The sequence below is a fragment of the Ambystoma mexicanum genome, chromosome 3p (assembly GCF_040938575.1).
Source record: "Ambystoma mexicanum isolate Mex_15411 chromosome 3p, UKY_AmexF1_1, whole genome shotgun sequence".
NCBI classification, from domain to species: Eukaryota; Metazoa; Chordata; class Amphibia; order Caudata; family Ambystomatidae; genus Ambystoma; species Ambystoma mexicanum.
The window spans coordinates 898,626,115-898,650,774 of NC_090925.1; the positions used below are offsets into that span (position 1 = coordinate 898,626,115).

At 45.0% G+C, this 24,660-nt stretch overlaps 1 protein-coding gene across 3 annotated transcripts in view; it reads left to right on the forward strand.

Annotated features, from left to right (window-relative positions):
* Positions 1-22,472, forward strand: part of SNTA1 (syntrophin alpha 1) — a 385,016-nt gene extending 362,544 nt beyond the window's left edge. The window contains exon 8 of one of the 3 annotated variants that reach the window (XM_069652132.1): positions 21,058-22,472. In XM_069652132.1, the coding sequence (XP_069508233.1) occupies positions 21,058-21,150 (93 nt within the window). In that variant the 3' untranslated portion in view covers positions 21,151-22,472. The remainder of the gene's footprint in view (positions 1-21,057) is intronic. The other 2 variants (XM_069652133.1, XM_069652134.1) reach the window with 2 other exon arrangements.
* Positions 22,473-24,660: the final 2,188 nt, after the last annotated feature.

Genomic DNA, 24,660 nt, shown 5'->3' on the forward strand with positions numbered 1-24,660 from the left:
GCAGCTGCCCTGATGATCAACCACATCTTTTCGCGTTTTGGACTACCCCAAAGGATTGAGTCAGACAGAGGTAGCCATTTCACCAGCAAAGTAATGACAAAGATGTGGGAGATACTTGGGGTTAAAAGAAAGCTACATATTGCTTACCGGCTAGCCTCTAGTGGTGCAGTAGAACGTTACAACAAAACCATTGTGAGCATATTAAAAACGTTTGTGGCAGATTCTGGGCCAAGTTGGGATACCGGATTACCTCTTGTCCGAATGACCATCAGATCTACCCCTTCATCTGCAACTAAAATGTCAACATTTGAGCTGAGGACTGGATGCAGGATGGTGCTTCCCCAGGATCTGCTGTACAGAACCCAAGAGCAGACATTGATCAATGCCTCCACAACACATGAGTATGTTGAAAATTTAAGAAAACACCTTCAACATGCTTTTGCCTATGCTCAGCGAAATCTAGAAGGATCAGCTAACAGCACGAAGACCTACTATGACTTGAAGACTACTAGAAAAGAATACAATGTAGGAGACCGGGTCTATCTATACAATTTCCAAAGGAACCAGGCCAAACAGCGGAAACGTCTGCCTACCTCGAAGGGACCTTTTGAAATTGTAGACAAGATCTCACCAGTCGCCTACGAGATCTGCATCCCCAAAGGCAGTTTGGCAGAAGGGAAAGACAAGTGGGTCCATATTAATCAACTGAAGTGTTGCCATCCTAGGCACACTCTGCAGCAACTGGAGGAGTCTTCTGGAACCCCAGAGGGGGCCACTCCAGATCCATAAAATATCAACCCTAAAATATTCCACATATAGTCTATTAAATACAATAATAAAAATGTCTCCTGATTTATAAAATGTATAGGTCCGCCCCACTACATTAATAGTGGTGGGGAAATGCCTACAAATATGTTTTTGCTTTGTCATCCAAGGAGAAGGAGAGAAAGAGAGAGAGATAAACCATGGAGGCTGACCAAGGGGGATGACCCGGGGACCGGGAGTAAATATCTGAGGGGCCTGGGGTATCGCTCAATACTCCCATCGGGACTAGTGAGGAGAACCGATCGATCCACCCTTGATGGAGGAAAAGATGCTGAACTTTGCCATGTGTGGAATCCAGAGAGATGAGGCCGACATCCCACTCTTGCAAAGTTCCATTGATGGAAGTTCAACAGCCATCGCAAGAGGGGGGCTTGTGGGATGTATCAACCAACTCATCCAAGCACTGCAACATCACCGTGCATTGCTGGCAGCAGAAACATCATAATGGCCGCCGGAAAGCATGCTGCTCGCCAGAAATCACCAGAATGTGCGCAGTGAAAACCTGAAAAATAGGCCACCATCTACTTTTGCCTATGTCAGTGGTAACACAGGAGACCTCTGCCAAAACCCACCATTTGGCTGCTCACAGAGCAAAATCATTGCAAAAGAAACAGAGCTAGTTTCAAAAATCTGTTTTTATTTGGTGTCAAATTTGTAGAAATCATGGCTCACAAAGCACCTAAAAGATCCAACCTCTTTGTTGGGTGTTCCACATCATTTACCGCAAGAAACCACATCAATACAATGTCAGCAAAAATCATATGTTCTCAGAACAGAATCCTCTTTTAAAGATACTTGATGGAAAGACAGCTGTCAAAAATGGGTGTAATACTGTTGCTGACCTATACCAGAAAGCCGGCGCTTTAAAATCATTTGTGTAAAGTTGACCAATTGAACCCAAACTATGCCAAAAGAAGAGAATTCCATCAAAATGCCATATAGAGTGCCACACAGTGATCCCATGTTGAAAAAGACTTGATTTAAAGATGTTGCTTATTTAACTTTATAAATGTTGTTTTTTACACGAGGAACTATTTTACAATTGATCAGGAAGTAACCTGATGCAGTTAAAACTCCAAAAGGCTTGCTTCCCCTGAAAACCCGTCACACCTTTTCCCTGGACAAAGGAAGCTTCCCCTGCCCTTGGCCAAGAGATCGACAGGCTGGTGTGAACAGGAACTAGCAGAGGCACCCTGGCCTGTTGCTCTCAGTCAAGACAATGGATTCTTTGGGATGAATAGGAATATGCTAAATTCGGGTATAACTATCAACAAAGTGTTGGCAGGAAACAAGACATGTGACCCTCTGAGTCAGCCCAGCTCTAGGAGGCGGACCAGACTGAGATGTGACTTGAATTGAAAGCAAATGTATGTTTTATAAAAATGCTTTTAACAAATTGTACCACGCTGACAAAAATGGGAAACTTTGAGGTTCTTAAAATGAAAAATTCCCTCGCGATTTAAGACTAAGCTGGACGCCGTGTGATGTTCTGAGACCAAACCCCGGAATTTATTCATATTGCAGCTGCTGTGTTGTTGCTGTGAACATAAGAAATTACAGTAATATGCCCAGAGAGGATATGAATGCATGTCTAAAAATGGGTGCAGCAATAATCGTGGGAAACCCTCCAAAAGCGCAAAAGGTGGTCATTTCTGAACCAAAGCTCCTAGGAAGATAAGAGTTGGACAGAAATGTACCTTAGGCAATCTGTCGTGCAATTTAGGTAGCATTAAGAAGTTGTGTATATTGTCTGTGTTTTATGAAAAATCAGATATGCTGTACAGACACAAAGGAGAGTGTTTTCGCCTAAGCCATAAACATGACACCGGGTGACATGCTGATCCTTTCTCCAGTCAGGGGACAGGAAATCCTTTGACCAATCCAATCCTTAGAGGGTTGGGCATAGAGAATCAGCCTCCCCACCCACTTTGGAAATACATAAATAAGGACTGCTAGGACAGATAGGACACACACTCTTTTCCCCTACTGAACTATTCTTGGCGAAGCACCGTGAAGGAAGACTCCAGTTAGATCCAGAGACCAAGCTCTAGAACTTTGAAGCAGAGAGGCCTAATTCACCAGCTGAACCCTTCTCAGCAGGCCTGCAGAAACTAGCAACCTGATTCTAACCCCTACACTCCCCAGGGGCTCTCAAAGTCCAACAGCCTGGCTGAGCTGTTTTGCTGTTCTAGCCAAGAACCATGTGCTAGAACCAAGGTCCAGACCCAGAAAGCAGAGCTGTATCCAGAACCCATCAGATCCAGTCCAAGAGGCCACCCAGACCGCCGTGCAGTGCTGAGAGCAGAACCCAGAGGGCCTGAGACCTGTCCGGTGGCAAATGAAGTCCAAACCCTTGACCAGATCTTTGCCGAGGCCCACTCCATTCTAAAGCCTGGGAGTGAGTATTTAGTCTAGAACTGCACATAACCAATCTCTTAGTTTATAATCTTATTCCATTTCACCCATCCAGAACTGCATTATAGAATCTTTTGTCTATCCTAAATTCTTCTCTCCTCCACATAATTCTTGATAATTGTAGCAATAATCATCTTTACGCTGATATTTTCTGAAGAGGGACAAGTGTTTTGACGGACAGAGATCAGAGCGGTGGCGCCGCTGTTCTGGTGGCTGCCCGTTGAGTGTCTTGCTTCTTCATAGCTCCTTAGTATATGCCTATCCTTGTTGGTAAATCTTTAAAGCGCATCTGTCATTTCTGAAATCTTGAACTTTATTACTGAAAATCTACCTTCACAAAAACCTCCGTAACTTCTGAACAACACGTCCTAGAACCGAAATTTAACTGTCATTTTGAAGCTAAGATCCTAAGCTTTAGAACGAACCATTATAGTTGTTCCGTGATCGAGTTTCACGCACGTGGAAAAATTGCAGCGAATTGCCATTTAGCTCCATTTCAAAACATGCCAAAATAGCTGTTTCTTGTTTGCAACTGCTGAGATTCGTTTTCAATCTGACAATCATTCATGAATCATTGCTAGTGTTGTCCTGAACCAATCCAAAGTAATTTTCACTTATCCTGAATACCCTTTAGTGAATTAAAATCATTTTAGCATATTTTCCCATTCATTGCAATCACATTGTATCTTTGCCTGTTTTAAAATCATTCCTTTGTCTCTCTAAGCTTGCTGGGGGAACTGGAATTGAACTGCATTGATTGTATTCCTGAAACCTGTGTGCCCTAATTTCCACCTTTTCATATTGCATAGTGGTTGGAGTGACTAATAACAGGGGAAAGAGTGATCATATTGTCTTTTGTTTGAACCCATATCTAGTTTTATTTCTGTGTTGCATTTTCCCATCATTGCATTTCCTTGAACCCATACCAAGTATTCTTTGCTACCTTATCCTTTATATTCCTACTCCTAAGTGATTAAAGAGATTGTTGATATTGTGTTATTACCCATTACTGATTACTGTTTATATTCATAAGTGTGCTATTCAGATATATTTTATTCATAAAAGTGTGATCTATCTATTGTTCAATGATTGTGTTATTACCCATTACTGTTTATATTGATAAGTGTGCTATTCAGATATGTTATTCATAAAAGTGTGATCTATCTATTGCTCAATTCTTCAAATAAACCTTTTTGCAAAACAAACCTACTTCTTGGCTTAGTGAGGTCAGGGAGATTCAAAGAGAGGGGCGTTATATAAGGGTTCATCATCCAGATTTAAAGAACTTTGACATAAAAATAAATAAATAAGGGCTTCCATTGGACATCCCATACTAAGCATTGATTTAGTTGGAGTGCTGGATTGAAGTCACTTACAGAGTACAGCAAGCTTCCGCTTTATGGAAGGCTGCCATTAAGGTTAGGAAGACAGATTATTGCAGCCCCTTTGAGGGGGTCGGGCGTTGCTTTTTTTTTAACATAGTACATTGGAAGCAGAATTTGTGCCTGACTTGATTAACATTAATTTGAGTTCATACAATCTTTTAACTAATGCTATATATTTGGATTTTGACTCCATCAGGATGTCTAAACAAAAAACACTTTATTGAAATTAAAATGTTATTGGGGGGATATTATGAAGAGCAGCTGCAGGGCGTGAAGAATACACAGGGAATCCAATAAAGATAATTTTGTCCCATACAACGGGGGAAATCTGCTCTCTGTCTAAGACGCACCAAATTGGAAAACGGGGCAAAACCTCCTAATAAATGTTATGATTATGAATGTGTTGAAACAGCAAGAGTATGCAGTCAAGAAGGGCGTAACTACTCTATGCTGGCCAAAGTGCACATGAGTAAAACAGCTACACCCCTTAGTAAATGTTTAACTATTAAACTGCTATTACATGTCCTATTGGACCAAACGTTCAAGACGAGCAGCCTGAACATAACCTCAGTGTATCAGAGGGAATCAGACTTTCCAGTAGATTCTTCCCACTGGCATAATTGGCACACACGGAAGTCATAAGGTGTAATGGTCATCTAAATGTGTTACTAATGAAAATTATGTCACTGAGTCTACTTTTGGGGGTAGTTCCCAATTTAGCAAGAGGGATATCTCACAATCCACTAAAGTGCACTGTTTGTTCTGAGCTGAAAAATTACATGAAATCTTTGTTATGGGTTTAAAAGAATAAATCCATGCTATAAGAGGTGACAAGTGATATTTAAAATTGTACACTTAAGAACCAACAACATCATGGTTTAAAAAAAAATAGAAGTAGCTTGCACACTGAGGGAGCCATCAATGATGTAATGGGGCACCCTCCCCCCGTTAAGAGACGGGTACAGTGGCCTGTACTGCATATACCACAAGGAATAAAATGAGCAGTGTTGCATAGCAATTTGCTATGCAATTCTGTTGATTTGCTAATTAAACTGACACTTGTGTAGCACAGCTTGCTATTTAAATTAACATCCTCAAAGAAAACACCACTCACCCTGCTCACTGCAAGTTCAAAGGGGCTAATGGGGAGAGAATCCAACAGTAATAATCTCCTCCACTCTTAAAAGTGCCAAAGGCCATTTAAAAAGTATTGGTATCACAAATAGTGGCTCTGAGTACTACTAGTGATAAATGCCACTTTCATGGGTGTACAGGGCTGAAATGTCGTCTTTGGCCCTACCTGGCTTGGGGTTGAGATTATTAGCGACCCTGCCTTCCTCCCCCCCCCCCCCCCCCCAACACCATACTACATATTTCGTCTCGGGCTATGACTTTCCTTTAACTTCTCCAGCATGGGGTCTGGTATGATTTCATATGCTCATGAATTTTCCCCGGTGTCGTCGGGCTGGGAATCGGTAAAAGGAAAACAGTTTAACTTTCACGTTAAAAATGTTTATTTCTCCTCTAAACCAATCACTGGCCCCTGGGTCATACTGCCCCCATCCAATGACAGTCCTCTCGCAAAGATCCACCCCTGGTGGCCAGCTTCAGATTTTTACTGCACGCTTCAGTGTTGGGAGTCTGCAAGTTGCTCTCCGAGCTATTTTTGTGTTTTCTATTTTTGTTCATAAAAAGTTTAGAATTTTGACCGATTTTTGCTTGATCGTCTTGACGAAGGACAGAGACCGGCAGCCGCTGCCAGTGAAGATCTTATCCACTGTTGGGTCGTCATCGAAGTTTTGAGAAATCCCACCTTGATCCTGCTTTGCACCTTTCAGTCCTGTCTGAGGAGAAGAAGAGAGGCAGAAGCCTCTTCAAGCTCTGCACGAAGTGTGGATCAAATAATGTATTCATGACAGATCGACAACATAAATGCTTATTTTACCTGCATCCGGACCATGATGAGGAGGGATGCGAGGTGTGCCGTGGTTTCTCGAAGAAAACCAAAAAAGACTGCTAAAGCAGACTGTCGCCATGACTCAAGTCAGCAAGCAAACTGACCCAGCATCTGCGCAGGGCCAGGCCTCCTGGAGGTGGTTGAGATCCTTTGAGGACACCCCGCTCACGGGTGTCCAAGAGACGGCAAAGCTCTGCTCCGCTGGCTCTGCTGGGTTTGCTGCTGATTCGGGTCCTGAGTTGGGCAGAACGCGTTCACCATCAGCCTCCACGGTGACCCTGCCGATGAAATGGGCCTCTTGGAGAAAGTCCCTAACCCCGTCCAAATTGTGTCTCAGCGGATAAACCGATGAGTGACAAGTCTGGAGAGGACTCCACAAAGTTAACTTAGACCTTGCAGCAGGTCGGGTCAACGGCATCAACGATGGTACCGTCAATGAGAGCCTCGACTAGCACATCGTCTACCACGACTGTGTTGAAGGAGAGTGGGTTTGCAAAGGAAGTGTCTGCCACAACCACCCCACGGGTGTCCTTACCCCTCGGCGAGATACGGCTGCGAAGGCAGCGACCACTCAAGGGTCAGGGAAAGACCCGGCAACTGCATCGACCCAGCAGCCTCCTAAGAGGGAGAAGCCCCCCCCACCGGTGGAACCTCTTCGGTATGTGGACCCGCGTGCTGCTCCAGGTAGACCAGAGCAGATTCAATCAAGTTCCGACGAGGGAGACTATAATCTGCCTGACGATTACTACACCGATCACGAAGTGGGAGGATCTGGGGCCGGTGGACCCAAGTCCCTTGCTCGCAAGAGGACACGCGTCAGTCCAGACCCTACACCACTGGCTCCTTTCACCGCTAGACCGAGGGACATGTCTCTGTATATTCTAACGACTCTGCACACACTGGTCATGGAAATCCAGCAGAGATTGCCCTTGGAACCGGGGCCTATGCCTCCACGGGACCCTCAAGAGCTTCTGGTTGAGCCTGCCCCCGCAGAAGAGAAAGTCTGCAGCACCACCTCATCGCAACACAACCCCACCCGGAGCCCCGACTCCATGCAGGGACACGGCTACCATGGTTACGGGCACAGACGGGGACGACTTTGTCCCGGCTGACAAACGCCACACGCAGACGATCTCCATAGGGACTCCCCAACGGACGAAGTTGAATCTTTTGATTCCATGATGTCAAGGGCCTCTGAGCTGTTTCAGTTGGTTCCCAAGGAGACTAAGAAAGAGTTTTCTGTTCCAGCGGCTCGAGTCAAGAAAGACCATCATGTCTGTTCCCTTCCTGGAAAACATCTGGGAGGAAGGCCTGGCGCTAATGAAGAACCAAAGTACGGCCCTGCCCAAGCGTGACAGATTGGAGAAGAACTACAGGGTACCAGATTCAGCCCCCAGGTGCTTAAGGCCTCAGCCCTCGCCCGAGTCTGTGGTCTCGGCCACAGCCAGGAAGGGCTCGTTGTCATGCCTGCCAGATGGTCCAGACTGGCTCCATCTGCTTCTGTGCATTCACATCTCAGGATGACGAGGACGGACTAGACAGCATTTTGCAACCAGAACGGCTGCCAGACCCTTCTTTTCGCGCTATAGAATTACAGGGATGTTCCCATGGCGGTATGATGTCCTTTCGTCGCGGGATGTTTTTTTGCGGGGTTTTTTATCGCGAATTATTTTCAGAAATAAAATCACTTTTTTTTATAAAATGGGGGGTTTAGGGGGGGGACCCCCCATAAAAAAAATGTGATGGTTTTTTTTAAAAAAAATATACCGGTAAAAATCACCACAAAAAAACATCCCGCGATGAAATGACATGGAACCCCCATGGCAATGGCGCTAGTTTTTTCAAAGTTATGCACGTTGCCTGGGTTGTGTCACATGTTTTGGGGGGAGTGACTGTCTCCATTTAAGCACTGTTGGGGAAATCAGCCGGTGCTTCTGATGAGTGTCTTTCACCCTAGAGGCTCATTTGTTGAGCTTTGGCTTGTTTCAGCCTTCCCAGTCCTGGTGCCGTTTCATTTGGCATTTTGAACTATTTTCACGTTCATGATTTCCTTCCACGTTCTTCCTATCCCTGCACAGATGTTGCAGTCGCCGCACGGAGCGTGGCTTCTCCTGCATCCCGCTACCGGGTGCCTCCTGCCTGCTTGCACCTAATGCACAGATCCTGCGGCTCCTCGGCTGCCTCCTGCCTGTTGCAGCTTACTCACGGATCCTACGGCTCTCCGCAGCGTTTTGCTGACTAGCCGCCTCCTATCTGAGCTGCAGCCTCACGGAACCCTGCAATTCCTCAGTGTTCCGTTCCTTATACCCCAGCCACCTACAGTGGTTTTCCCGCTGCACGCCTGCTTTAGCAGAGCCAAATCAGACTTGCGGCTGACTCAGCATCCTGACACCAGCCACCTGCAATGGCGCCGTTTTCAGCAGGCATTTACTGGTGTCTGTTGCAGCATTAATATTCAGCCGCAACAATCCAGCAACACTGACTCCACAGACCACGCTCCTATTTCACAACACTGTGTATACGGACTGGAGCGCTGGGCACACCATAATAAATCTTACTACCATATACTGATTTCTGCAGCATTAACCTTCAGCCCCGGTAATCCAGCAACATTGACTACACAGACCGCGTTCCTTCGTCACAACACTGTGTGTACGGACTGAAACGATGGGCACACCATAAATTTTCTTAACTACTATTCACAAGCTTCTTCCTTTTATGGATACATCCTCCATCTGTTTGCTTGGACTTTGGGACTCTCCACGACTGGTTCCTGCTTCTGACTTCCTCAATTTCAAGCGTGCCCTGGACCATAGATGCTTTGCTGCTTTTGGTGCACCAGCCCCACACTAGTGCGTCCCTCATGCTGTTCGGGTTTAGTACCTCACTGACCTTCCTTTCCCTTTTCGTTGTATGGAAGTCATCCAGTCATTCATCCATTCAGCCCTGCAAAATCCAGCCCATTCATCTAAAGGTAGGAGAATCGTCTTCACAGGGGTGTTTGGGGGTTATTGGTTAGGAGTAGCTCACTGCTAAATTTGGCCATCTTGTAGGTGAGAAGATCCAGCATAGAACCAGCCACCCAGCAGGACCAGCAGGATAGCATCACTACGACTAGATTCTCCCTACTCTAGGGAGAATCGCACCCTTTTCAGTGATTCACTGCACTAGCTTTAGTCGTTTCTCATCTCATGGGGTAGATCATTGTGAAGGCCTATTTACATCCAAGATGGTCAGTACTCCGGGGCACGGCGTCTTCATCCAGGAACCTACCAGCACGGTAAGCATTCTTTCTTCCTCATTGAAGTTGTTTTCTGTGTGTCCAGTATAACACTCGGCTAATCCATCGTCGGCAGCCATGGTACCTCCGGACCAGGAAGGGAAGAAGCTGGATGCAATGGGCAAGAGAATAATGTATGCAGCAACCTCTACCATCAAGGCAGCTAACGCCCTAGCCATTTTGTCCTGATATGAGCGGGAACTATGGTACAAGCTGGATCCGATTCTAGACCTCTTGCCCGAGGATAAGAAGGTTGCGTCACTAGAACATTTTCAAGAAGAGGAAGTGGCCTTGAACCACACCATCACAGTGACAGTGGACATCGCGAACACAGATTTCTAACAGATGGGGAACGGGGTATCACTGCATCGGCAAGGTTGGCTGAAGGCAATACACTTCTGCCAGGACGTTCAGGTTAAGGTGCTGGATATGCCATTTGACAGGGAAAGCTTCTTCGGCAAGGCAGTCGACGAGTCTTTGCAAGCAATAAAAGCCGACACAGAGACAGTGTGCTCCCTGGCAACCTTGCAGCAACAGCAGCTTTTCTTTTGTTCATCCAGAGCCCGGCAGATCTGCCAAGGGTTTTGCTACCCTGTAGCGGCAGCCTTCATGCTCCTCCACACAAGAAGCATACAGGGGTCACTCTCAAGGCAGCGGAAGACCGTGCTGGTGCCACCCGCACGGCAGAGCTCCAGCCCCCAAACCGGCCGTGGTCTCGGGCCCCCACTTATGCACCCCAGTGGGAGGCCGGCCTGCCTGCCGAGTTTGTCGGCACGTGGAAAAAGATCCCCACTGACAGATGGGTGCTGTACGCTCTCGGACAGGGGCACACTTTGGAGTTCCAATGCAGGTGTCCTTGTGTTCCGCCCATATCGCTACAAGAACAACACGGACCACAGCTTCTGCAAGAGGTGCGGGCCATGTTACAGAAAGGGGCGATAGAACCTGTCCCCTAGCGTCTTCGGGGCTCCGCAGTATATTCCAGATACTTTCTGGTTCTAAAGAAGATGGGGGGGCAGAGGGTTCTGGGGGAGGGCAGGGGGTTGGAGGACGATCCTAGATCTGCGTCATCTCAAAGTCCAAAAAGCTCTGGATGGTCACGTTGCAGGACATGCTCGGCCAACTGGATGAAGGGTATTTTCTGACGTCGTCGGATCTGGAGGACGCCTAATTCCATATTTCCATTCACAAGAAGCACCACAAGTTCTTACGATTCGTGGTTCCGGGTCAGCCTTTCAGCCTGAAGTCAGCCCCGAGGGTCTTTACGAAGTGCCTGGCCTTGGTGGTGGTGCCTCTTCATCTACAAGGCATCCAAGTACACCCTTATCTGGACGACTGGCTGGTGCGTTCCTGCTTGCGCACTCTGGCAAGTGAGCACACATCGAGGACCGTACATCTGCTGAGAGTTGAGGTTCTCCATAAACTATACAGTTTGATGCCATCTCAAGACGTGCTGTTCCTAAGTGCCCGACTCAACACGCTGACGTGTTTAATGTCTCCCTCGGAGGAGAGGGTGAGAGCAATACTAGGCAAAGTGCAGCGCTTGTCATCGGCGCGGACGGCGACAGTGTGGCCCATCATGTCGCTGCTCGGCATGATGCCCTCCTCCATCGGCCTCGTCCGCTTCTGGAGACCGACTTTAAATGAGACCTCTCCAGGAGTTCCTGAAAGCAAGGTGGATGCATCTCGGGAGGATAGCTCAAGGGCAACGTGCTTGTCTTGGAAGAAAGACGACACGAAGTAACGCAAGTTTGATCCCAGGTCCACGCTTAGAAACCTCTGGGTAGTAAGCGCGTTATAAATAACCTATCATATCATGCAAGTATCTGGGACCTTTGCAGACAAGATATCCCTCAACAAGTTGTTCTGTTGGGCAATTCAGTGGTGGAGTGCCAGACTGCCTCGCGTCCACGGGACTCAGTTTCAAGTTCCTCCTTACAGGAGAAAGTCACCATGGACGCCTCTCTAGGATGGGGAGCTTAAACCAGACATTTGCATGCCAGAGGTCTCTGTCAACCCGAGGAAAAGAGCCTCCAAGTCAGCATCCTGGAACTTTGGGCTGTATTTCTGCCGTCGTTGAAGGGCAAGGTGGTAAGGATATTCAGACAACACCACCACCATGTTCTACATCCGGAAGCAATGGGGGACCTACTCTCTAGCACTCTAAGGAAGCCCAGGATCTGTGGCTCTGGGCCATTCAGCAGGGCATGTTCCTCGTTCCCTTTTGAGCTGGTGGGTGTCAAAAACACCATTGCGGACTCGCTCAGCAGGGAGATGTATTCATGCCAGTTCACCAGCAGGTTACCTCAGCTGAGGAGCATGGGGGACACATTCTCGTTCCTGTGGGAGGGACAGTTTCTGTACGCTTTTCCTCCATTCTCACTCATGCTATGTGTGATCAACACACTCGGACAGTACCACTGCAAGATAATACTCGTCACCCCAACATGGCCAAGGATTTGGCATGCGGACCTGCTGTGTCTTTCGATGGCCCCGTCCATCAAGCTACCGTTGTTACCGGACCTTCTCACCAGAGAGGGAGGGGTGATTCTGCACCACTATCTGGCGTTGCTGAACCTGAGGGCATGGCTCCTGCAGCCGTAGAGTTTGGAGGTTATGCTTTACCAGCAGAATGTAAGGAGAGCCTGGCCAGAGCAAGAGCCTCGTCAATGGTGAAATGCTACAGCCATAAAAGTAAGCATTTCTCCGTGTGCTGCCGGACACAGAATTTGCCCCTCTGTGGGTCATGGCCCCTCAACTTCTACCCTATTTGCTTTCCTTGGCGAAGGCGGGATTGGCTCACCCCTCCATCAATGTGCACCTCGCTGCCATGTTTGGCCAGGAGGGTCGGGCGATCCAGGCTCTGCCGTGCAAGCAGCCTTACTTGTCGTTCCACACTTCAAAGGTGGTACTTCGTACACACCCCACCTTTAGGCCAAAGTTACCGTCAGAATTCCACCTCAAAGAACCTTTGGCGTTACTGGTCTTTTTACCGAATCCATTGTCGCCAGCGGAGAGGGCCTTGCATTCGCTGGACATTGCTTGTGCTTTCCTACTCTCACTCTAGCCGGCCTCCCTTGGCCCTGCCCCCGCACCCACATGCGAGGCAAAAAACATTAGGGTCATCTCCGACTCCACTCTCGCCTTCTCCACTCACATTTCGGACATCTCTAAAAAGTCCAACTACCAGCTGCACCTCCTCAGAGGTACTCTTCCTTTTCTCACCTTTCCCCAGAGGGTCACTATCTCCAGATCCCTAGTTCTCTCAAGGCTTGACTACTGCAATAGCCTTTCTCAACCTCGCTGCCTCTGCTCTGCGCCCTCTGCAACTCATCTAGAACAGAACCGTGAGACTTATCCTTGACCTCAAGCCCACGGACCGCATCTCTCTGGTGCTGAAATCCCTTCACTGGCTCCCTCTGGCTGCAAGGATCAAGTTCAAGACCCTTTGCATTGTCCACAAGGCTTTCTGGGACCAGGGACCCACCTATCTTCACTGAGACCTTCCTAAATATTGCTCCTTCCGAGCCCTTCGCTCATCTACCTCTAACCTTTGGCGAGTGAGTCGGTTCTCTAAGTAGAGATTTGGAGGGAGATCCTTATCCTCAGCAGGGGCCTCCCTGCCACCCTCCGTCTTGAGCTTGGTCTCCTTAAATTCGGGAAACTCCTTAAGACGTTCCTCTTCTCTTCTTCCTTTTTTGCTCACTCTACCCTGCTAACCTCTCTCTCCACTGTATCCCACTCTCCCTCCCTTTCCACACAGCATGCTGACTGGCCGCTGGGAGTACCTCAGAGTCTCACAGGTCCCTGACACCCTTGCCAGTCCTCCAGCACTTGCCTCAGGGCCTGCACTTGCATCATTGCTACTGCACTCGGTCAGTTACACATTGAGAATGGCATCTCTCAGCACTTACCCAGTTTCTGACCAACTTGGGCATCTGGACTAGAACCATCCCCCGGCCACCTGCACTTGTCCTCCTCCCCCTCCCCTCTCCTGTACCGTCTGTGCACTCGCACGATCTGAACATACCGTGCCTGAAGCTTGTCTATCTTTTGCTTCCTGTCTCCCCTCCTGCATGGTGTTGCCTCTACGCACTTGGAAAAATTGCCGAATCGTCCTCACACCTATTTGTTATCTACACTGTTAATTCTATTAAATGCGCTTAAACTGCCTGGGAAGGCTGGTTATCGTTCAGAAACTCGCAGGCTCTGAACGACTGTTATTTTTCTCCCATGTTCCCTCCCTCTTTGAACGCCTTGTAACACTTGCCTTTTGTGTAGGTGCTTAACAAATAAACATTACCATACCATACTGCTACCAAGCGTACAGTTACAACACCAGTCATAGTGAACAGACGCCTTTCACCCCACTCAACCAACAGTCAGTTAACAATGACATACTATACATTTGATACAAATTCTTTTGATAATATCTTGTTGGTAACACGGAACATCGCTGGGTTATCTAAAAATGTGGATGACCATGACTCCTTCTCTAGATCTCCAAACTTGATTCCTTGAATTATCGAATGGTTTGCAAATTTTATTGTTAGTCATCCATATGGCTCTAAAGGGATGAATATAATGTGCAAACTTGATTCATTAATCGGAAAGTTCTTAAACTTTGAGAAGGAGACCAGCACTCATTTTGACGGGAGATTCTAATTTACAATTTGAGCTCCCGAGGGAAACCTATTGAGGAGGAAATATGGGATACTCTACCTTTACATATCACTAGAGCGAAAAGTCAATATACGTATGCATTACAAACGGACCAAATCATGTTCAAGTTGGGATTATGTCCATATAATGTTAGATTTTGTGGTAACATCCTTCCCTCTTTCCATTGAGATTTTAGGAAGAGTTTTATTGACTATATTCTGATCAATTTAATTAACTGGAAAAATTGAAGTAGTCCATAGGTCTGAAAGTGACAATAGCTGCTGTAGCATTGTCTACTTTTCTAGGAGGAATTGTGTGAAACAGTAGACAAAGGTGAAGAAGGAGGTCTGGTGATTTGTAGTACAAATAATAGAGAAAGATGAAGGTGGGAAATCTTGACTTCATACTCTGGCCACTAGAATATATGGTGGCCTATTACTGACTCCCGAGCGAGTACTAGTGGCATGCAACATGGCTAGTACAATCAGAGTCATGTATAGACATTTTCACAGTGCTAGAACCATTTTTGGCCAAACCTGTCGGCTTAGTTTCAAAACTACAACGTAAGAAACCCGGCTGGTTTGATATTTTAAGGGGGGGTAGGGGAGGGAGAATTGGTGAAATCCTTAAACCAAAGAGCAATCTGATAGTAGGGAGATTGTGCATGTAAGGCAAGATTACAAGAAGTTGATCAAGAAGGAAAAAAAGGCTAAAGTTAGAGAAATGTGAAGCACTGATTGGGCCATCTTTGTCAAATAAGAGGTCCTACTGGTAAATAGTAAGGAGATTCACTAGAGGTATCTCCATTTGAATTGCCCATGCTGGAAGATGCATTCTGTAACCACTTCTCAAGCCTGTACAAAGAGGATATACCAACATTTCTTGACAACAAAGAACAACTTGTGCACCCCATGTTAAATCAGGTGTGGATTGAGACATCTGCTATTCACGCTTAAAGAAATTTGTACAGCACTATATGGGTAAAAGCTCCAGGCCCTGACAAAATCCCTGTAGATTTATTAAAGTCTGAACCTACTGTCTTGGCACTATATCGTCTGCTACTGTTTAATGCAATAGTCGAGTAGGGTAAAATCCCAGACTCTTGGAAAATAGCTGTATTGCTACCAGTCTATATAAAAAAAGCAGGTTGCGATGCATCTGAAAATGATCCCCCCGTTTCACTATTAGATTTTTTGGGGGGAAAATGTATAATAAAGTCCTTTTAACTAGACTCACAGACTGGCTAATACAAAGTAACTGCCTCATCCATCAACAAGCAGGTTTTAGTAAAGGCGTCTCAACAGTGGATCAAGTTTTTAGACTGACATAATTGTGAACAAATACATCTTTTTTAAGAGTATTTTCTGTTTACGCATGCTGTTCATGTGAACCTTGCAGAACAGAAGGATTCCCCCTTGCACTTCTGAAGGCTATTATCAATGTTTATTCTAATGTTCTGCCTCAGTACGTTGTGGGCCTGAGGGTGCACACACTAAACCCTTCCCAGTAGAAAAGGGAGCTAGACCTGGGTGTTTCTTGGCTCCAAACCTTTTTTTGGCTTTTCTTTGATGGGTTAATGAATTGCCATTTCAAGCTGCTGATGTCCCTGGCCTGGTGGAAGAGGGCGGGGGGGGGGGTTAATGGACAATAGAGGGATATTGATGTTTTCAGATGACGTGGTCTTCATCTCACATACCCCAATAGGGTTAATGAAGCTCAAGCAACATTTTCTCCCCTTTTGTATTAAAAGTGGTTTGGTGATTAACTGTCAGAAAGCTAAGGTTATGCGCTCTGGAAAAAGGATCAGTTCACGGCTGCGTTTACAAGTAAAGATTGTAGACTTCTTGATTGAAGACATAGGAGGTTTTCATTATCTAGGCGTAAGACTTATTTGCAATGGCAGCTCGAGACTGATTGATGAAGCAAATTTGATATTTGAGAAAACTAGTTCAATGATCCTTAGTTTTTCCTGTACTCTTTTTTTATTTTTTATTTTTTTTTTATTTTTTTTTTTAAAAATGTTTAACCATTTTTATTTTCTGGCATAAACAGGTTATGTTGGGGTAGCACCAGGAACAGATGCTGCCTGGGTGTTCTGCACAGACACTCTGGTGTGGGTCTTAGCCAAGTGGTCAGTGTACTCCTGGTATGGAGACTTGGTGAAAACTGTCTCCTTCCAAAGATCTGGGGTCAGGTAGCTGTAAATCTTTGAGATGGCATCAAAAGTGGCCTTTGAAAAATTGCCCAGTGTGGCCGTGCAGCCCTTTGCTGAAGTGTAACAGTCGTCAATACCAGCCATCATCAATGCCAGTACCACGGGGTGCAGGAATCAGACGCACAAGAACTGAACCACAGCGACCAGTCACCTTGCAAGGCACAGTGTGGGGCTTGCCAATTTTGTTACCCCAGTAACCTCGCCTTACTGGCACAATGGACAACTTCGCCAGAATGATCGTGCCACTTCTTATTATTAAGTTCACCAAATGGCGGACAACGCCAGTGAAAACAGGGGAGGCTTCCGAGGTGGCTTTGTTGGCAGGGGCTGTGGCCGCCGTGGGAGAGGACGGAGCTACGGAAGAGGCTGTGGGGCCCACGGGAAGGCGGATGAGAAGGAGTGGATTTCTGTAACGAAGCTTGTTGGACTTGTCAAGGACATGAAGATAAAGTCTCTCTGAGATCTATCTTATTTCCCTCCCAATCAAGGAGTAGGAGATCATTGATTTCTTCCTGGCCTCCTCTCTAAAGGATGAGGTACTGAAGATCATGCCTGTCCAGAAACAGACCAGGGCCGGGCAACATACCAGCTTTAAGGCTTTTGTTGCCATTGGGGACTATAACAGCCATGTTGGGCTCAGGGTAAAAATGTTTTTCCAATACTATTGAGAACAAAATAGAAGCTCCTACCCTTGAGATTTGTAGGACTTGGGCCATGACAAGCCCTTTATATGAGGCAGACATTTGGAGTTACTATAAGATTAACAAATTAGCATTCACTCAAAATAGAACCTTGATGAGACTTACAGCACTTCCGTTTAGTGCTCCCAAGGCCCCATTACATCTGGAGTTTTGTCTCGCTTCAATTGGAAATAGTTTTGCTCTCAAACCTCTGGTGTATTGAATGCATCTCTCGTCAAATAGCAGCATATCCAAATATAGAGATTCCATAATGGATGTACTGGGTTGTCATGGAGGGACTAATCTTCCAGGATGTCCGTCATATTTGGGAATGTCTGAAGGTGTTAACCTTGGCAGATCTGTGGCTAAAGCCTCCTGATATTACAGTTGAAACGAAAAGGTGCATGATTCAAGCACATCAAGAGCGGGTTTTAAATAAGATTGATAGTTGTCCAAAGTTATTAACTGATATCTTACCTGGATCTTAAGTAAGAATTTGGCATTGAGGAATATTTATTATTGATTCAAAAACCATATGCCAGATCCATATTCCTCAAAATAGACGTTCTACCACCAACTCGTATTAAAGCACGTTTCAAGAAACTTTTTTCTTCCCAGGTTGTGGCTGTGTTTTACTACTGTTTCACATTTGGAAATGTGCTGTATATATGTTATTTAGTATAAGGATTTTGTGTGGTAACTGTTTGATAACTAAAGTGTACTTGTGTCTATTGGTCTGGCCGACCAATAAATGTATAGATGTTTTTCATATACACTTGTCTACGAGTAATTTGTGGTTCCTTACTGTGTGCTCATTGTGTGCTTCCGATCACTCTCACCCCTACTGAGAATTAGTCTTGACCGCCTGCCAAGCTACCTAGATGCGTCTGACTTGTCCAGAAGGTTACTCTTTTTCACTAAATTACTAAACCAAAGTTGACCTCCTAAACTTCTGCCCACCAGGTCAGAGTTTAGCAATCCATCTTAACGCCTTGCAGGAGTTTTTTTCCCCCGTTACATTGGCTTTTTCCGCTTCGGAGCGCACCCAGCCTGTGTAGATACCTTTCAGGCAGGGTGGCATCCGGAGGGTGCGCCCCTACCTGCATGATCCACGATCCACACAGAGATCCTGCCAAGTATCATCCTCATCAAGCAAGTCTTCACAAAGGAAGCCTGAGGTGAGTCTCCTCTTGAATCTGACACTACATGGCATTTGGACACCCAACCTTGTTCCCTGGATTTCAGCACAAGACAAAATGTGTGCATTTGAGGCTTGGCGAAGCATTGTTCCTTATACAATACCACACCATTTCACCAATCTGCACCAAATTAGTTAACTGTTTGGACCCTCTGAACATTACTAGCTACATGACATTTGGACATCGGCGTAAACATGAATGTGGTCGTAGAAGGACAGGTCCCGACATGAGGAACAAAACTAGAGGTTCAAGCCCTAGGATGCACGTTTTCCAAAATATCTGCAGTGCAATGCACTGCACCACGCCAGGGCGAGGAGAGGGCACAGAAGGTCCCAGTATGTAGCAGCACAACAACTCTCGCCTGCCCCAAACGCCTGCTCCAGGGTATGTCAGCCAGACATACATGCCCATTCTCAGTACAGTTTATTTCAGGGTGCAAAGCACATCACGCGATAAGCGAATGGAAACAGCGACCTACTTGATCAGTGTTATGTCAGTCTACAGAACCCGGGTACTTCTGCTAGTGTGTGTGTGTGTGTGTGTATATATATATATATATATATATATATATATATATTATAATAATGCACAATAGGCATCTTGGTACAGCATGTATATATTTTAATCTCCGTGGCACCACGAAGAGGTAGGCATCTGCACAGTCCATGCCTTCCTTCCACACCCAATCACATTACCAAGTGCAGAGAAATGCATGGGAATTCTACCTTCTCAAACAGAGGCAGCAGACAAATCAATGTTGTCTTCTGTATAAATATTAGGCCTTTTTCCAGGCCCGGGCATTATATGCCCAGGTACTCTTTTGCTGCTGCTACCATTGATGGCCAGTTAATACCACAATGGCACTGCCTGGAAAATGCCTTTTCCATGCCTACACAAAAGCCAAAGTCCGTCCTCTTTTCTTTGTTCTAAATCTCGTTTCCTTCGCTCCACTGTACTCCCTTTCCTTTCTCACTTTGTGTCCCAAAGTCCTGGAGCTCACTACCTCACGAGATTAGATCCTTCCCTTCTAGTCATCAATTCTGCTCTCTCAGAATCTTTCTTCCTAATTCTGATCATTTACTTTCTCATGAATTTTGCACTGCTTTGATATTGTGTGCAGAGATTTGGCGAGTGCTTTATAAATCAAACAACATACAAACACCTCATGTACACATCACAGCAATACATTCAAAGGTTTCAAAGGTTTGTTTATATCAATTTGTTAGCATTACAGAAACCCTGCACTTGCAATTCTTCCCCAAATGATTGCCCTGTGACACACTGTATTCAAAAGCTTGCAAGCACACACAGTGCCTCCCCACGTTCATGTGAAGAACACCCCAGGCACGCTCTACTTGCCAATACAGCATACATTAGAGATAACTGGTGTCACATATCAATTAGTCGGGCAACCTCTCGTGTATACAATTGCGTTCTGAATCGTGGTTTATGCAGTCCTGATGGTGTGCGAAGGTTTGAGGAATGAGAGTAAGATGGAGCCTAACAATAGAATTGTGGTCACTGTCCTCCATGCCTGGAAGTCCTAGTTCACTGAAGAAAGTATTTTAATTACACGTAGAAAAAATGGGTTTGCATTTGTCAAGGTGGTTGTCTTTTTTTATACATTAGATTTTCCATTGACCTATCTTACCCCAACTCACCCATCCACAAATACAACCAATATTCACCCACTCATGCAGCCATATTGTCACTCATCCATCCGCCTTTACAGCCATATTCAACAACTCATCTTGCAATTTCCACCCATTCATTCACTCATCCACCTACAGAACTATATTTATTCTGCCCCTTTCACCCACTCAACTATTGCCCCCGGCACCATCAAAACTCCAGAACTATTGGCGTTGCCTTTTCTTGTTTTGGAGGAGATTCTTTCATGGATCCTCATTCAGACTTCCATGAATGCACTTGATATATTCTCATTTCAATTTTGGGGTTGTATGCATGGTGAAAGTTTGTATTTCTTCAACTCTAAATTGAGACAAAATGCTTTCTGGAGGGTAATTGTTATTTTCTCATTTCTTTCGAACTTTGTTCCAACTTTTCCCACCTCTCAAACTACAGACTTTGTTTTACTTAAGTTTTATTTTACCTATGACTATCCTATCTGACCATACACCCTACTTGTGCAACTATTCTCTGTAATGTCTCTCTATGCCCCACATGCATATATTTCAATGCTTTGCAGCACTGCATTAGTGCTCTTTGGACAGTTCTCTTGATGTTGGGTTTTAATGGTAGTCGCAATAGTAGTTCACATTGTGTCAGCTAATTCATAACTTTTGTACTTTTGCACGGGTGGTCTTAAATATTTGAAACGGGTGTTGTATGCATGGTGATAGTTTGTGTTGGTTCAATTCTAAATTGCGACTAAATGCTTTCTGTGGAGTAATCATGATCATGTTCTCCTTGTTGCAGCAGCTCAACCTCCATTCCTGCCCCAAAACCATTGTCTTCATCATCCACTCATTCCTATCTGCCAAAGTGACCAGACTCGGGCTTCTGGCTTAGAAGAGTCTGCAGAACCAGCCATGAAGAATGAGAACCAACAGAAGCCACACCTATGCACTACATTAGCCTTACGTGGGGACGAGACAAAATGACTGCTTAATCATGGAAAAGAAAATTAACGGAAACCACTAAATTGCAAGACAATAACTTCCACTGAACGGAATCTGTACTGGGTGTTTCCTATTAGCCACCAAACAATTGGTGCCCTCACACCTTTTCACTTCCCAAATCTAATTTTTGATAGGACCTCTGTGTTGCCTTACTTAGCAGCGGCTGCTGTTGTGACTGTTTCTACTTCCTAATGCAGTTCAAACAATCATGGCATACAATACCTGATCGATCGGTCTTCCATTACTTCAGTGCCTTACAAAATTGGATTTTCCTCTGAAGAAAATCCGTTTTTATGTATCTTTATATTTATATGTAAAAAGCAGTTGTGATCTTTAATGGTTGGAGGAGCCCCTTCAGCAAGTATTATTTTTTTTTTAATTGGTCTTTAGCCACTTGTTTAATCCGATTTGGTTTACGTTTGCTCATGAAATCTGGTGGATGATTTCAAATGCCTTAAGTGCTCAGACTCAAATCTGACAGTTTTTAAGTGCAGTTCTTTATAACCTGTGGTAACTTTGAAAAAGGGCCAGTTCCCAACACCATGCTATGCATGATCTGTGAATGCCCGCTATTGTGCATTGGGAGGTTTGGCGTGGTGTCATGGAGAATGGTGCTTTATGCTGTTGGGTAGTCGAGTTTGAATAAGATTTTCTCCAAGACTTTGCCCGCATGTGGGACAGAAGGAACATCAGACTTGTTGATGAGCACTTCCCTAAACAGTAGCATGTACTGTTCCTTGCAACCTGCCAATCAGATCCAGAAGTGTCTTAAGTGTCCACACTTAAAATAACTTTTCAGGAAGGCAGAACGTAGCCAATCCTAGAATCAAATAATATGCAAGTTCGTACTTCTGGCAGTGTCTACAATACAACCTCAAACGCACCTCTGCGTTGTATTGTGTCACACTGCAGTACATCTGGTGTTCAAACCTATAATATAGTGTTGCCATTTTGTAAAAATGTTTTCAGAGTTGTTTCTATATTATTTGACAAATATTAATAAATATAAAATATGTATGTTCAACTAGCTTTCAAAACATAATTTAAAAAATATATATTTTCTTGGTTTTTTTTTCAATGTTTATTTACAGCCTGTGCTAATTTATCCCGATGTACTTTGCAGGCAAATATCTGTTTTACAATCAAGTCAATGCATGACCTTCTGTATCCTTTTGGTGAAGTAAAATATACAGTTCCCAAATCCTGATTAAACATGTCTGCCGTTACTTTTTTATGGATAATACATCTTCACCTTGCATGCTGCTCCTGTGTACCATCATGTCACCACCACCACTACTACTTCTTCTGGAACCCTCCATAGGTTTAGATAGTAACAGCTTGTGAAAACCCTCTAGAGGATCTACTCATTTCTGCGCTAATGGATATTTTCATACTCCTAAAGTGGTGTGATTTATCAATGAGCGTGGTTTGGCTGTCAAATGAGTGTCAACTTGGCGTATGTCAATTCTGTAGATTTCATGGGCCTGTCAGTCACCAGTACAATTTGGTGTTCTCAATGGATTGTCTGTTGGATCCAAAGGCAACCATCTAGAGTGGACTGCAATACTACAAGTTGTTAGCCTGAATATTTAAATGGGTGTTGAGTATAAATAGGCGTATGGGCAGATTAATGCCAATATGACGCCAATGCTCCCTCCTTCCACAAGTAGACCCAATACGAGATTTTTTTTTCTTCTCTCTCTTTGGTCAAGGAAGAATGACGACTTGGAGCGAAAGTTGTCGAACGCATCAAACATAAATTGCATTTTGGTACACGAGACCGTGTTGTACATTTTATGCATAGTGGACCTCACACACACAGGAATTCCTTGCCATACTGAAGATTTTCGACAATGGCAAGATCGTATTTAAGAATGGGTGCGATAATTGTAAAGTTGAATTGATTTTAGGCGTTCAGACCCATGAACGAGGCATCGCATACATTCTTTAGGAGTGTAAAGACAAGAGCCAGGCAGTAGCAGAGGCACCTTTTGGTGTTGTGGGGTGGGGGGCAGACAATATGTCGCCAGAAGGGGCACAGGTCAGCAGGGGGAGACAGGAGGCGGCTGCCACCGCTGCCCCTCCCATGGCTCTGCTACTGGTTCCAGGGGATTAATACACAATGTTTGCAACCTGTGCCCACCAAAGTGTCAAGATGACACTGCCTTGCTTGCTGGGTATTCATATCCAAAACCCTAAAGGAAGTGGTGGCCTGCATTTGCCAAGGGTTCTATTTTTGTGGCAGTGTTTGTGGGTGATTCAGCGGAAACAGATTTAGTGGCATATGGAGCCTGACATTTAGTACATAAACCTGGCCCTAAGTAGATGATAGACTATGATGCCAAGACACACACAGGCTCCACAAGGTGAAGGAAACCACCACAGCGTCCAATGCCCACATGTGTGTTATTTTCTTCTGGCAAGAGTGGGAACTACGTCCAAGAAAGTGGAAATATACCAAACTTCTTCACACATCATTGCAGTAATAACGAGTGATTGTTGTGTCTCTGATCCAGTACTACAAATTCGAATTGGGGGGTATTGTTTTCCCTATTAAGTTGGAAGTAAAATGATTTTTTATGAACATAAAAGTAATAACCTCGCAATGAAGTTATTTTTTTAGGTACACAAATGCATATTGTAACTCCAAAACAGAGGTGGATGTAATTGATACTAGATTGCATTTAATTCATGCATATTAAGAATGTATTTTTCCCTTGGTTTACCTTCAGATCCAGCAGTAACAATATTAACTTGGAGGCGGGGGGGCTGGCTTCTTGGTTTCCTACATTTGAGTTTATGGTATTTGCATTTCCCTTTTATTTTTTTATTTTTTTGGTTAGAGGTATTTGCCCGATTTTAGTGAGGGGAAAATGGCTTTTACACAGTTTAGCTGTAGGGCTTCTCTGATCCCTTGATACTGATAAAAGGTATTGCATTGATGTCTTGGGGACTTCAAAGGACTCCGTATACTCCCAACATAGTGATCAGAAAAACATAGTTTGGGGGACTTGGCACCAAGTGAACAAACACCGAGTCAACTTCAAAAGAGTCCAGCACGTAACCTTCAATGCCGGCAGGGCCTGCCTCAATCTTCGAAATTGTAACCTTCAAAAACCAGCTTGAAACAAAATCGGGGTAATGTTTCAAGCTCCAAAAGCATCTCATTCAATACATAAGGCACTGGAAGTTGCGGTGTGCAAGAGGAGGAGCTCTACATACCATGGCATTTGACCAAAACAGCTCAAGTTTTACTAGAATCTCAAGGTTCTGTTTATAACCAAAGACTGGGATTTCAGTATAAAGGCAAAGAAGCTAAATAAGTCTGACAGCCCCTAGGGAAATGGTCTTTAAAATTCCTTATTTCAAGAACCTAAGGTGCATGACTTAGACACACTAC